Source organism: Pogoniulus pusillus, chromosome 19 (genome assembly GCF_015220805.1).
Source record: "Pogoniulus pusillus isolate bPogPus1 chromosome 19, bPogPus1.pri, whole genome shotgun sequence".
NCBI lineage: Eukaryota > Metazoa > Chordata > Aves > Piciformes > Lybiidae > Pogoniulus > Pogoniulus pusillus.
This window is the reverse complement of record NC_087282.1, coordinates 22,299,052-22,313,786: the sequence shown is the minus strand read 5'-3', so window position 1 is coordinate 22,313,786 and position 14,735 is coordinate 22,299,052. Positions and strand designations below refer to the sequence as shown.

Genomic DNA, 14,735 nt, shown 5'->3' with positions numbered 1-14,735 from the left:
CTGTGTCTCCCAGGAGCTGTGATGGGGGTTTATGAAGCTGCTTGCCAGAAAGGAATGCTTCTGGTGACTCTAATGGAAGATGGAGTTTCTGCCTTGCAGCAGGAGGCTCTGCATCCTCCAGCTATTCTTTCTTGTTAGTCTCTTCCTTTTTATTACTTGGACTGTATTTTCCACATTAATGCCTAGGCCTTCCAAAATGTGTTAGGCTCCTGACTTCATGCTTTTGCAAGAGCAAGTTCCAGAAGCTTTGTGGAAAGTTATTTCCATTGCCCTGCCTTCAGTCTGTTCTTGTGCAACAACCCATTGCAGAATGTTAGATACCATCTTCATATGGCTCCGTTCCGCATTTAACCTGTGCAACAGTTCTCCCTCTTTGATACTTCCTACCTCCATCATCTTTGGTGCTTCCTATCTCCATCAGAGCCTTTCCTACTACATTTGAGAGTGCAGGTAGTTATTTGTGTTTACTCAGTAATCTCTGGATATCTAAAAGGGATACCTCGTAAGCTCAAGTAACATAGGAGTATGGTTATTTACTGACTCAATGTAAGCACTACAGGGAATCAGAAAAGAGTGAGACTGATTTTTGTACTCATTTCAAAGTGATGGAGGTAGAGTGAAGAGCTAAACTGCAACTCACTACCAAAAGATTGCAGCTGCCAAAGACAGTACTTTGAGAGAGAAGCCAAGCTCCCACAAGAGAAGCTAAGTCTCTTCAATTAAGAAAGTACCAACTCTGGCTGAGGAGAACCTGAAGCCTCAAACAGCTGGAGAATCAAGTACGCCATCAGGGACTCTGTTTTGCTTATATTCCTCCCTGCTACTCTTGTTACTGTTACTGGAGATAGGCTATTAATTTAGAAAGGCTTTGATCTGACACAGTGCCACTGTGTCTTCAAAATCAGCACAAGCACACTTGTAGGAATGCCCCCTTGGACTCACCATGTTTGTGTGCTGTGTGCTGACATGAAGCTGCACAGAAGGGCAGCACTCTCTGAGAAAGAGTGGCTTCTTAATTTTGGACCCCCTCTCTTGCTTCAATGAGCAGGAATGGACCCATGATACTATCCTCCAAAGAGGCATCCTTGAGGCTATGGGTTCAAACAGTCTGCCCCTGTGTGCAAAGTAGGAGTGCCTTAGGTGGCTTTCCAGTTAAAAACTGAAGCTGCTCTCTGCAGAGTGCTACCCTTGTTACTGAGGTGCCTTAACTGCTCTTGGTCTACCCCTTGCTGTTCTTTGATCTGTAGGAAAAGAAGTTCAGGTTCCCACCCTCAACTGACTCCCTAAAGTATGTCTGGGGTTCTGCAAGAGATCCCTTCCTCCATCCATGCCCCTCTCATGTCAACATTTCAGCCTTCCACTCTTTGGTCCTCTTACATCATCTTTAGTTTGGGGTCTCTGCTGGGCTTCAGGGAAGACTAACTGAGCAATCTCTTTTGTCTCATCTGGAGATAGATGTTAGTAACCCTTTCCTCAGTAGCTGACAGGACTCACAGTCAGGTCAGTGTGTGAGTTTCTCAGGTAAGTTCCCTTTCCTTCTCCAGGGCTCCTGTGGGCTTTTGAGTGAGCTGTCTTCCCTCCTGACGGGGAGGCACCTCTGCAACATGAGTGTCTGCCAGCTCCACGTGTTGCGCTCACTTCTCTTTTGTGTGCGTCATGCAGCAAGAAGGAGGAGAGAGAAGGAGCAGAGCCTGTGCAAAACCTGGGAGCGGGGGAGGCAAGGGGGGCTGGGACTGCCAGCTCGCAACGAGCTGCTCAGCAGAGCAGACTGAATGGAGGCATGGGGGGGGAGGAGGTCCCCCGGGGACGGTCATGCTGAGCGGCTTTCCGGCAGGCTCAGGTGTCGCCTCAGCTTCGAGAGGGACTGGAGGGAAGCAGCAGTGCTGAGTGTGGTCCCGCACACAGCTGGGCTGCAAAGTCCACCTTGCAGGGCAAGGAGGGCACCACGGGAAACAAAAGGGCTGGAAGCAGCGGGGAGCTGGGCTGGGCTTAGGGGACAAACCAAAGGGTCTGGCCACTGCTGACCTAGCAGAGATGGATGCTTGTTTCGAAACCCAGGAAAACTGGAAAAGAGAGCTCAGCCCAGAGCTGGGCTGGATGTTCTTCTCCAGAAACCTACCTGAAGAACGTCAGACTGATGATGATGGTGTAGGCTTTAACTTCTGCATCCCGAGTTTGCTCCTGTCGATCCTGGAAATGCAGATGTGCTTAGAAGGTGTATCTCTTAGGTGCTAATGACTGTTCACTTTGTAAGCAGATTGCCCTTTTTGTCTTGTGGAGATCAGTACCACAGCTTGTTTGCTGTTGCTTGAAGGCTGGTAGGAGCCTGCAGTGACAGCAGGGTGGCCTGGTTAGGGGTGAGGTGCTGCAGGACTCTGTCAAAGATTAGAAGCACGCAGGGCAGTGAAGCAGCTTGCCAAGATGTGGGGGTGGAGTTCTCAAAGGGGAAGAATGAAAGTGATGCCTCTGTAGCTGAGTTTCCCACAGGCAGGGGAAAAATCTGTTACCAAGGAAGGTAAAAAGCTCCAGAAACTCAGGTGCTTTGCTCTTCTGTGCTCTCGCTGCAATACAGATCCAAACAGCTTGGGAGGGGTACTGGGGAGGACATTTTCCTTTGCAAGGTTTTCCCCAAATGAAAATATTTGTGCCCCCAGGAGATGGACTGTGAGGCTTCTGAAGCAGGAGTTCAGCAGTCCTTTGAATAACAGCAAAGCAAAACAGTTTCTTGGCCAGAAAGCTGTCATTGTGGTTTTGTTCTTTTCAATGTAACACAGAAAGTGACAGATGTAGCTTTTGTACCCAGTCTACACCACAGATTTACTCTGTGACCTTTTGGGTATGTATGTGGGTCGGGGGGTTTGAATCATAATTAGATACCCCAAACCTGGCATTCCCACAGTGTGGGATTATTTGAGCTTGTTTTCAGAGGTGTTAATCAAACCTGACTTTGAGTGGAGGCAGTGAGAGAAGACAGGCAGGCAGGGTGCCCCTGACTCAGTCCAGACATTAGTGCATGAGCAAGGTCCCCATCAGTCCCTGCACAGAGCTGGAATTACCCGAGCAGAAATGCCTGTGGTTCAAATCTGCATGGTCAAGAAGATTCCTGAGGTATTGTAGCTATCTGCTTGGGAAGAGGCAATGCTTTTTCTGGACCCATCTCTTCTAGATCATTTCCAAAATTACTTTTGATTTAAGAACTTGTGAAAAATCACTGACTTCTGCTGGGCTACCGTCAGCAAGACTTGTGTCCACCTCCTAATCAACACCTTGTTATTTTAATGCTAACTGGTTTACCCCCTAAATCTTGTCTCCTAGCCTATTTCTAGCCTGGGCCTGCTGTGAGAATGTTTTCTGTCACTGGTGTGCACAAGAGCCCTTCCTGTACTGCTTGTTTACCAGAGTTTGGTGTTGCAATATTGTGTCTCCAGACAACCTCACCTAGGGTGTCTGGACCATCCCTGGAAATGCTGCTGCTGTTCAGCAGCTTGTGTGGTTCCTGCAGAGATGCAGTTGTGTGCCACAAAACAGCTTTCTTTGTCCTCTATAAGATTCTTGGTTTAGCAAGAGTTTTAGGTGCCAACATTTTACTGTTGAACAGGAGAGAAGCAAGAGATATGTATGGCATTGTGCTAACTGGGGGTGGGTAGGGAACTTGCCCTTTTACCAGCAGATCCTGCTCCACTGGTGACAGATTTGCTCCACATATGTCCCTTCCCAAGAATCACAGTAAGCTTCCAACTCAGCTCATGTAGCAAGGCAACTGCTAATGGCTCGTCACGGCTGGCCTGGGTTGACTTTGAAACCTTGGCCTCGAGGTGAGATTCTCCATGTGCCCTTGGGAATCTCCTGAGTTTCTGCTGAGTATAAAATTGACTTTTACCAACTGTGTGGTAGGGAGCAGTGGCTGAGTGTGACTGCGCTGTGTCCAGAGGCCTTTATGGGACTTAACTGGGAAATCAGCCCTTGAAGTCTTTGCATGGTGTAGCCCACTGTTGGTGGACATCTTTTAGTACTATCACAGCCCTGACTTCTACTAGCTTTGCAGCCAAGCCTAAGCAGGCTGAGAAAACATGAGTGAGATGAGTTTTGTTTGGCTGGAGTCGTTTTGTCCCCTAGAGAGCTCAGGCTTGTTTCCATTTTCCCACAACGAAGAACAGTTCCTCCAGCTGGCAGAGGTGCAGACAAATATTTGAGTGCCAGAGAAGCTGCAGCCCCATCAAAGGTTTCCACAGGGGTGGTAGTGAAGAGACATTGGTTACATCCCTCCCCTGGAGCCAGGCTGATGCTTGCATGTTTCTCCCCCAGGACTACACCATCACCATGTACTTCCAGCAGAGCTGGCGGGACAAACGCCTGGCATATAACGACCTTCCTCTCAACCTAACCCTGGACAACAGGGTGGCTGACCAGCTGTGGCTGCCTGACACCTATTTCCTGAACGACAAGAAGTCCTTTCTGCACGGGGTGACGGTGAAGAACCGCATGATTCGGCTCCATCCTGACGGGACTGTCTTGTATGGCCTGAGGTAAGCCCAAGGGAAACCTTGGTTGGTTATGGCTGAGAATGGCATCTCATCTAAACTCTCCCCATTTCCAGAGATACTCTGAACCCAAAAGACACTGAAGTGTTGCAGAGTGCTAAGTATTTGTGCTTTTCCAATCTGGAAGTGGCTGTTTCCTTTGGGTCTCTGAAGTTGCCCGTGTTACTATAGACAAATGTTGGAGCTGGGAATAGTCTGCTCTGAGTGTTTCAGGTCACTGTCATTCACGTTGCATAACACTGCCATTTGAAACGTTCACTTTCAGTTGCTTAGACATTTCTTCAAGTTGGGCCTGTGGAGGTGAGCCTCCTTTGCTTTCCTATTAAAAGCTGAGCATCAGTCAAATCATTTTGGTGGTTTTTGTGTATGGTAGAGAAGATGTGGGTTTGTACAGCTAAAAAGATGTCCCTTCCCAGAGCAATCTGAAGAGCCAGGCTTAAAAGCTGGTATCTAGTAAGAGAACAATCTGCAGTGAGGTGGCTTTTTGTGTTGTCTGGGATGGCAAAGGGCTCAGGTCCAGCCAGCATGGGTTTAGGAAGGGCAGATCCTGCCTCTCCAACCTGATCTCCTTCTATGATCAGGTGACTGCTTGGTGGATGTGGGGAGGCCTGTGGATGTGGTCTGTCTGGACTGTAGCAAGGCCTTTGTCACTGTTCCCCACAGCAGACTGCTGGCTAAGCTGTCAGCCCATGGCTTGGATGGCAACACTCTGTGCTGGGTTAGGAACTGGCTGGAGGGCTGAGCCCAGAGAGTGGTGGTGAATGGTGCCACATCCAGCTGGCAGCTGTCACTAGTGGTGTCCCTCAGGGATCAGTGCTGGGCCCCATCCTCTTTAACATCTTCATAGATGATCTGGATGAAGGCATGGAGTCAGTCATCAGCAAGTGTGCAGATGACACCAAGCTGGGGGCAGATGTGGCTGGGTTGCAGGGCAGAAGGGCTCTGCAGCAGGACCTTGACCACCTGGACAGATGGGCAGAGTCCAAGGGGGTGGAGTTCAATAGCTCCAAGTGCAGGGTGCTGCACTTTGGCCACAACAACCCCATGCAGAGTTACAGGCTGGGGTCGGAGTGGCTGAGAGCAGCCAAACAGAGAGGGATCTGGGGGTGCTGATTGATACCTGCCTGAACATGAGCCAGCAGTGTGCCCAGGTGGCCAAGAGAGCCAGTGGCATCCTGGCCTGCATCAGCAATGGTGTGGCCAGCAGGAGCAGGGAGGTCATTCTGCCCCTGTACTCTGCACTGGTTAGACCTCACCTTGAGTGCTGTGTTCAGTTCTGGGCCCCCCAGTTCAGGAGGGACATTGAGATGCTTGAGCGTGTCCAGAGAAGGGCAACGAGGCTGGGGAGAGGCCTTGAGCACAGCCCTACGAGGAGAGGCTGAGGGAGCTGGGATTGGTTAGCCTGGAGAAGAGGAGGCTCAGGGCAGACCTTATTGCTGTCTACAACTACCTGAGGGGTGGTTGTGGCCAGGAGGAGGTTGCTCTCTTCTCTCAGGTGGCCAGCACCAGAACAAGAGGACACAGCCTCAGGCTGTGCCAGGGGAGATTTAGGCTGGAGGTGAGGAGAAAGTTCTTCACTGAGAGAGTCATTGGACACTGGAATGGGCTGCCCGGGGAGGTGGTGGAGTCGCCGTCCCTGGAGCTGTTCAAGGCAGGACTGGACGTGGCACTTGGTGCCATGGTCTGGCCTTGAGCTCTGTGCTAAAGGGTTGGACTTGATGATCTGTGAGGTCTCTTCCAACCTTGGTGATACTGTGAGACTGTGAAATTAACTTAGGCAGGCCCACAGCCTTTGAAAACGCTGTGCCTGTGTGCAGTGGATGGAGCAAGCTTTGGCCTTGTTGTGTTATTTAAGTATGTGGAGATGCTGGGGTAGGAAAGTGTCATGGCAGCATCAAAGGGCCATCAGCCATTAGCTCACTTCTACACTCCTCTGGTTGGATGGGGAGTGGAAAATACAAAATTCAAGGGTTGGGACAAAGGAGAGGAAGTTGCCAGTTGTGATCAGAGGCAAGAGACAGACAAGACTTGGATAAAGAAAATATCACTTCAATTGAAACAAAACCACTACCAATTCACCAACTGAATCAGTGAAGGACAGTGATAAATACAGGTAGACCTTACAGATATACACCACCAGCCCCACCCTCCCCTCTTTCTGGTCTTAGCTCTGGTACCTCCTTCCTTCCCAGTGGTGTAGGGCAGGCAGGGAATGAGTAATGCAGTCAATCCCTGTCTGTTCCATGTTGTTTCTGTCACTCCTTACTCCTCTGGGGCAAAACTCCTCACAATCCTCCCCTGCAGCAACATGGTCCTCCATGAACTTATCTAACTGGCAAACATGCTCACCTTCTCCTTTGTCTCAATCCTTGAATCTTGTAGTTTTTCTCCCCATCCCACCAGAGGAGGGTCCCTTCTGCACACCCCAATCCTCCCAACAACTGAATGCTCCAGCACAGGTCTCCCTCAGAGTCATGGCCTCCCTTAGGATTGGTCATCTGCTCCATCATGGGGTCCTCCATGGGCTGTAGATGGGATTCTGCCACATCATTGATCTCTGAGGGTGCAAGGTCTCAGCCTGACATTTCACTATGTACCGAAGGGGAACAGCTGCTCCATCATGCCTCCTGTCTCCTTATTCATTGACCTGGGTGTCCACATGGTTGTTCCTCCTATCCCACTTCTCTCCAAAACAAAATAGCTCCCCAAAATAAAAGGAAATTCCCCAAGAGGTTCCCTCTCAACAATATGTTATTGCAAAGGTGTTGGCTGGTTCAAGCTTCACAAGAGTTGGGTTCAACTTGGACCTCCTTGAAGTTTCTTTCAGAAGCCATGCCAGGAGCCCCTTCTCCTGCAAAATAACCCCCTCAGGCACCACTCTAAGACAGTAAGAAAGTTAGATGGAGAGAGCAGAGTAGGACAAGGGAGGTTATTCTGCCTCTGTACTCAGCACACCTTGAGTACTGTGTCCAGTTCTGGGCTCCTCAATTCAAGAGAGATACTGAGATACTGAAACATGTCCAGAGAAGGGTGATGAAGCTGGTGAGAGACCTGGAGCACAGCCAAGTGAGGGGAGACTGAGGGAGCTGAGGTTTTTTAGCCTGAAGAAGAGAAGGCTCAGGACAGACCTCATTGCTGTCTACAACTACCTGAGGGAGGCTGTAGCCATGTGAGGGTTGGTCTGTTCTGCCAGGCAACCAGCAACAGAACAAGGGGACACAGTCTCAAGTTGTGCCAGGGGAGGTCTAGGCTGGATGTTAGGAGGAAGTTGTTGTCAGAGAGAGTGATTGGCATTGGAATGGGCTGCCCAGGGAGGTGGTGGAGTCACTGTCTCTGGAGGTGTTCAAGCAAAGCCTGGATGAGGCACTTGGTGCCATGGTCTGGTTGATTGGACAGGGCTGGGTGCTAGGTTGGACTGGATGATCTTGGAGGTCTCTTCCAACCTGGTTGATTCTATGATTCTATGAAAAAGGCAATGTGCAGCTATAGATACAAGTGAAGGTTTTGGATGCTGTGGCTGAAATCTAGGCACTGATTTTCTCAGAACTATTTGTCTGCTTTGAGCTTTTCTCCTAGTTTGATTTTTCTGTTGTGCTTTTTTTGCCTTCCCCCTCACCCCCACCTCCCTTTTTTTTGACTACCAGAATTCACAGCTGGCTTTTTAGACCTGCCTCCACATTCACAAATGACTGTGATAGCAGCTCTGGGCTTACATCCCAGTACAGCAAAGGGGGAGGAAGGACCTTTCTCCTTCAAAGAGGGTACACCCACCCTTCCCATTTACAGTATCAGCTCCTCTGATGCTTCATGTTTTGTGGCAAGGTCTGACTTGCCATGATTTTTTCCCTCCTCTTTAAGTAGCAGAGCTATTATGAGTAGGGTAGGGTGGGGCTGGCTGTAGCACAGCAAAGTAGGAAGCTGCACAAGGCATCGTTTTGCCAGGGCAGCAAGGTGGCTGTGCCTTGTGCTTTCCCTCTGGCAGAGCCCTGGGCAACCAAAAGAGCAGCAATCACTGCTGGTGCTGAAGGACAGGATGCAGGTCGTGGGGTGATGTATGTACTGGGTTTGCATTCCAGTTAGTGGATGCCTCTTGCTCCAGGCCCAGAGGCAGGAAAAAGTGTAACAAACTCAACTTTCTGACTCTGTCCCAGTTCTGCCTCTCCTTTCATGGGACAAGTACATCCATTTCTCTACCCTGGGCCAGTGTCCTTATTGGGCTTCCCACAGCTGACTAGCACAGATTTCCTTATCATATTAAACAAGAGTGAAGGCTAAGCAAGAAAACTCTTTGGCTAGGGGTAGGTTGCAGACAGAAATTTAGCCTGTTGGGAAGAGGAGGGCAAAGAGTGCTGTTAAGCTCAGGCTGCTCTGTGCTGCTGAGCCAGCCCACATGAGCATAGAGCTGCCTCCCCCAGGCTGGTGGGAAGTCTTTCCACACACCTGCACAGCAAAAGAAGAAGAAATGTTAGTATATTTTTATCAGCTCAACTAATGAGCAGCACAGCTGACAGGCAATGGAAGCCCTTGAAGGGTTTGCACTTGAGCTGGGCTGCGACACTGTGCAAGCAGCTTCTCAACCATCCATTCCCTTCCTCTCCCATGGAGCCCAGCAGTGAGGAAGGGAACTCAGCTCCCTCACACGACCTGTATAAAGGGATGAGATGAGGAAAACTGCATCCAGGCCAGAAGAAAGAAAATGACAGCTGTTTGCCCCTCTTATTTCCAGGGCCATAGGAAAGAGCTGCCTGTGTTGTTTTAACTTTTGGCTGGTTTTCCTGGAAGCTGCTCTCTTGCCCCTGGAGAAAATAGCAACTGCAAAAACAAAGCATGGAGCAGATGCAACTCCTGTTCTCCAACTGTACCTCAGGTCATGGTGGCTGGTTTCTACTACCCTGAAAGCACTGGAGTTTCTGGGGACAAGCTAGGTGCCCTGCATGCTTGAAGCTCCTCTAGCATTATTCATAGTAGTATGGACAATAATTTCCTCAGGACTGCTTTCTGAGATCACACCTGTGACTCTGTTGAGAGCAGACATGCTAGGTCCAGTTTTGCAGGTGCAAATATCAGTGGTCCTGTTCCAAAAGGCATCACCACCTGCACAGCAGGTGTAAGAAAACAGGCATCGAGTATTCACCTGTGCTCCTCTTACCATTGTAAAAAGGCACCCACTTTTGTGTTGCAAACAGGAAGAAAAGCAGAGGTCCTCCTAGTACTTTGAAGCCTGTTCTTGTCTTCTCCTGCATTTTCTGGAAGTATTCATACAATAATGTTGCCCTGATGAAAGAAGGCCAAAGAAGGCAATTTCTGTTTCTTTTCTTTTGATTGCCTGTTTATGCTCCCCCTAGCAAGGTACCACAACTCTGCTCTTTTCTCCTGCTACCTCCTCACCAGTAACGTCCCCCTCCTTTGAGCTGTAGCAAAGTGACTCAATCATACTATTTGTGGCACAACAGTAATTTTTCTTTCCAGCAGTCTCTGATGTCAGAGACTAGGAAGGATGACACCCTGGCAGGCCCCTGCCTTCAGGAGCATTCAAGTGACTGGCAGGATCAGGCTCAAGCTCTGGCTCAGACCCCAAGGTCCGAGTTAGCTCACAGAGAAGTCAATGGGTATTTTGTTTCTGACTTCAGTGAGAACAAGATCAGGCTTCAGATAACTTTTTTTTGCCTGAGTAAATGAAGCCTTTTCTTCTTCCACTACATTCCATTGTGAGAGCTGTGTGTCGGAAAAGCATATGCTTGGTTTTGATAGAATTAGCAAATTAATGGATAAAGGGAATGCAGCAGATGTAATATAGCTGCATCCTGGGGAAGCGTTCAGTATAGAAGCTTACTCCAAAATTAATTCCCACTGGGCTCAGATTAAAAGCTGGTTGCCAGGTCTCCAACAAAAGGAATGCATAAACAGCAGTGGGCTGTGCCGGGGTGGTGATGCTGGGCTGCTGCAGGGCTGGAGTCAGGACTGCTGTTGCATACCTTCCCCACCTTCCCCAGCCAGTTAGCAGATGCCATGAATCTCAGAAGGCCAAAGAGGGTTCTGAAACCCAGATCCAGCTCAGAGAGCACTCTTATCTCTGCAAACACAAAGCAGCATGTGAGCATGCAAACTGGCAGCGCTGAAGGGGTTTTTAGGATGTGTAAACTGGTGTGATGGTTGTGATGGTTCCTGAACCTGCCTGCCCCCCAGACACCTTGCAGGGATTAAAAGTGACTGTGAAGCACAGGGGCTGGTCACCTGTGACACACAGCATCAAAGTGCTAAACTGATGTGGAAATTCTGTAGTGTGGAGAGAGGCTTAAAGGAGCTACTCACAAAGCCAAAGCAATTAGCTCTAGAGAAGTGGAGCAGGCCAGATAAAATAGTGAGGAAGAACTGGATAGCACTGGTTGAATTCAATATATATTTGTTTCTCCTCATGACTTTTTGTCAGAAATGACATTGGTTTCATCACATTTTAAGCAAAAGTTTAAGGTGCAAGTTTTCCTTTGAACCTTTCAGAGAATGTGAAGGTTTCATAATGTTTCATTCCTAATTTTATGTAGGGAGGTTTTCACCTATGTCAGTATTTCCTTCAGTATTTCAGGCTGGTTTACTGCCACTGGTGATGTCAGGGTAACAGAGAATCATCAGAGGCTTTCTCTGGCCCTCCAGAGATTGTCTACTCCACCTCTGCCCCACTATTCAATAAGCTTTACATTCTCACACATATAAGCTGTACATTATGAGCTGAGATTTTTATTTCCTTTTCTAGACCATGCAGCACCCATTTGGTAGTGAAGCAAGTTGACACTTGGCAAATGCTGATGTCACCAGTATTTTGCTGTTTTCAAAGACCTAAAGATAGAAGCAACTGTTACAATGCTGAAAGTCTCATCTGATAATCTGAAATTGTGTTTGAAACCAGCTTTAACACATCCTTTGGGGAAATCTTGTAGCTATCTGATTTCATTTTAATTAGAGACAGAACTGAATTCCAGCAAAACAGGTGCTCTGAGGAGCCCAGACTGCATTCCTGAGCTTCACAGGGGTGGGATGCTGGGAGGCAGGCAGGAAGCTGGATGGACAGCAAACAAGATGCAATGCCTGGCTGGCAAAGAGCCCAGGCAGTGTAAACTGAGCAACTGCAGAGGAATTTGATGACAGAGACTAAAGCCTGTGCAGAGAGAATGAGGGATCTCCTCCTGCGAAGGTGGTAGTGGTGGTGGGGAGCATGTGCATGTGCTTTGTGGGGGGTTTTATTCCTACCCATGATAGTCACTGCAACGAGATGTGTTTGCAGATGAGGCAGTCCAGACATGTAAAAAGGTGTCAAGGCATAGTGGAGCTCTCAGCCCTACTTTCTTGAGTGCTCCTCTGGGGAAGCAGACCCCTGCTGCCTCCATCAGTGTAAATACCTGGTCAGGGTTTAAAGGAAGAGAGGAAGAATTGTCCAATGCCAGGAGGAAGAATTGTCCAATGCCAGGAGCCCCTTCCCCTGCAAAATAAACCCCTCAGGCACAACTCTAAGACAGTAAGACAGTTAGATGGAGAGGGCAGAGTAGGACAAGGGAGGTTATTCTGCCTCTGTACTCAGCACTGGTCAGGCCACACCTTGAGTGCTGTGTCCAGTTCTGGGCTCCTCAATTCAAGAGAGATACTGAGATACCAGAACGTATCCAGAGGAAGGTGATGAAGCTGGTGAGAGGCCTGGAGCACAGCCAAGTGAGGGGAGACTGAGGGAGCTGAGGTTGTTTAGCCTGAAGAAGAGAAGGCTCAGGACAGACTTCATTGCTGTCTACAACTACCTGAAGGGAGGCTGTAGCCAGGTGAGGGTTGGTCTGTTCTGCCAGGCAACCAGCAACAGAACGAGGGGACACAGTCTCAAGTTGTGCCAGGGAAGGTCTAGGCTGGATGTCATGGGGGAAGTTGTTGGCAGAGAGAGTGAGTGGCATTGGAATGGGCTGCCCAGGGAGGTGGTGGAGTCGCTGTCCCTGGAGGTGTTGCAGCCAAGCCTGGCTGAGGCACTTAGTGCCATGGTCTAGTTGATTGTCTCGAGCTGGGTGCTAGGTTGGACTGGATGAGCTTGGAGGTCTCTTCTAACTTGCTTGATTCTATGACTCTAATTGATTGATTCTATGACTCAAATTTTTCAGTTTTAAACTGGTAGAAGTGTGAAGTATCTGCTTTGGCAGCACTTAATTGCTGCCTTTTCACAGGGTAAGTCCTCATCGGTCAGCTGCTCCCTGAAACCTAACAGCTCCTGGGGAGTGTCAGCCCCCACATGTCATCAAGCTTCTGCTGGCACACTTTTAAGCCAAGCCTCATTCCTGGGCAAGGCAGCACCTAGAGCAGCACCTTTAGCTCTCCTTACAAAGGGAGACAGCACAGGTTAACAGATGTATGTCAAACATCTTACCCTTCCAGCACCAGCCACACTGTCAGAGTCCTTCATGCTACCCTAGGGTTCTGCCTGATCCCACAGATGGGGCTCTGCTTGAGCTCATCTTGAGGACTTCTTCATAGTTCTCAGCTCCAATGTGCCTCTTGATTATGATCCAGCCTTGTCTGTATTACATTTCTCAGGTCCCAGCTTGGGGTTATTGGGTTTTCCAGCTGATGGAAAGGTTTCTCCTAATTTAAATCCTTCTGTTTTCAACCAAGTTCTTGTTCTCTCCATGGGTATTACTCAATTTTCTGCAGAGAATATGACCTGGTGGGCTAAGACAGAGGCATTTTTTTCTGTACTAAGACAACTGAGCAATTTTCATCTCCCATTTCACAAGCCAGAAGGGAAGAAATCTGCAATTTTGGCTTCCTTTTCCCTCCCTTAGAGAAGTTTCTCTGGAACAGTGAGAGATGATTCAGGCTCTACTTCATTTCTAGTAGCTTTTCCTGCTCCCTCCACAGAGGAGGCAAAGACTACAGAAGTCTCTCTTTTGGCAGTTTGAGTGAAAGAGGTTCATGTCCATCTAGCCAGCCCCTTGGAGCTAGTCCTGCAGCCTTGTGCTGCTCCCACCACAGGGCTCTGCTCTGGGCCAGCTCCTTAGCACACAGATGTGTGGGTGGGAGAAGAGTTCGTTAGGAGAGTGAGAGGAAATGAGAACATAATTAGGAGCTCAGCTCCCTAGGTGAGGTTAAGGACTTCTGCATTTTTGCCTCCTAGGGTTGGGAGGAGGAACTTAGCTGGAAATACTTTAAGAAGTTTAATAATATGGAATTTCAGCATTACCTCAGAAGCTGTGGAAGAAATTGGAACTCACTGAAACAGGATAAAGCAGCAAGCTAGAGCTGCTTCTCCATGCTTAATGTTGCAAGAACAGAGGCAAGCATCATCAGGGCCTGGCTGGCATTGCTGCCTGTGCTACCTCTCCTATAAACCTGACTCATTTATTAGCCAAAATAGAGGTCAAGGAGTATCCACAAAGAGATGATTACCACTGGTTCCTAACAGATCACTGGGAGCTCACCCTGGCAGCACCTCGTAGTCTGCCTGTTCATCCTAGCCCAGCCACTAGTCTGAGTCCATTCCTAGACCCTGTCTATTCTTTGCCAAACCCCACAGGTTTAAGTCATAGGTTACTGGTTTACTAACTTCATCCTAGCCTGATACCATTGAAGGAAGAGGCCTCCTGCTCCATTAAATCCAGACTGCTGTTGTCTGAAGCAACTTCAACAAACCAATCTCCTTTCAAACACGTTTCACTCGGGCCTCTCTTGTCCCCCAGTCCAACTGACAACTTGCCAGGTGCACAGAGCATTTGCAGTAGAATAAAGAGGCAAAAAAGGGAAAACCTTGCAGCTATGGCAACTCTATTTTGCATTCTCTAAGGGTAGAAAATCAGCTGATTTAGATGAGTTGTAGTCTGAGTACTAGTTTTAAAGAGGGTTGGCTTTTTCCCTCTCCTATCTGAGTGCAGTGCACACTGTTATTTATCAAAGGATGCCTATGCAAGCACAGATGCTTTTGGAAACAGAGTGACCTTATCAGGATTGTGCCAAGGCTTATGGAGTCAGTTTTAGGCAAGCAGACACAAGGGGAGAATATTCCATATTGCTCTCAGTTCTAATGTGACCTCCAGGAGTTTGTGAAGATCAGGCTGTGTTAAAAGAATGGCAAAATTCACCACGGGTTTATAAATCCCTCCAGGCCCTTCAAAGTTTGTGCTTACTGCCAGGCAGAAGGTGACATTTGCCAGCATGGTTTTATGACTGACT

At 48.7% G+C, this 14,735-nt stretch overlaps 1 protein-coding gene across 2 annotated transcripts in view; it reads left to right on the top strand.

The window, feature by feature from the left end:
* The window catches only part of LOC135184092 (gamma-aminobutyric acid receptor subunit beta-4), an 83,555-nt gene that overhangs the window by 49,990 nt on the left and 18,830 nt on the right, over positions 1-14,735 (top strand). For both annotated transcript variants that reach the window (XM_064159607.1, XM_064159606.1), the window contains exon 4: positions 4,306-4,526. In XM_064159607.1, coding sequence (XP_064015677.1) covers positions 4,306-4,526 — 221 coding nt within the window. The remainder of the gene's footprint in view (positions 1-4,305; positions 4,527-14,735) is intronic.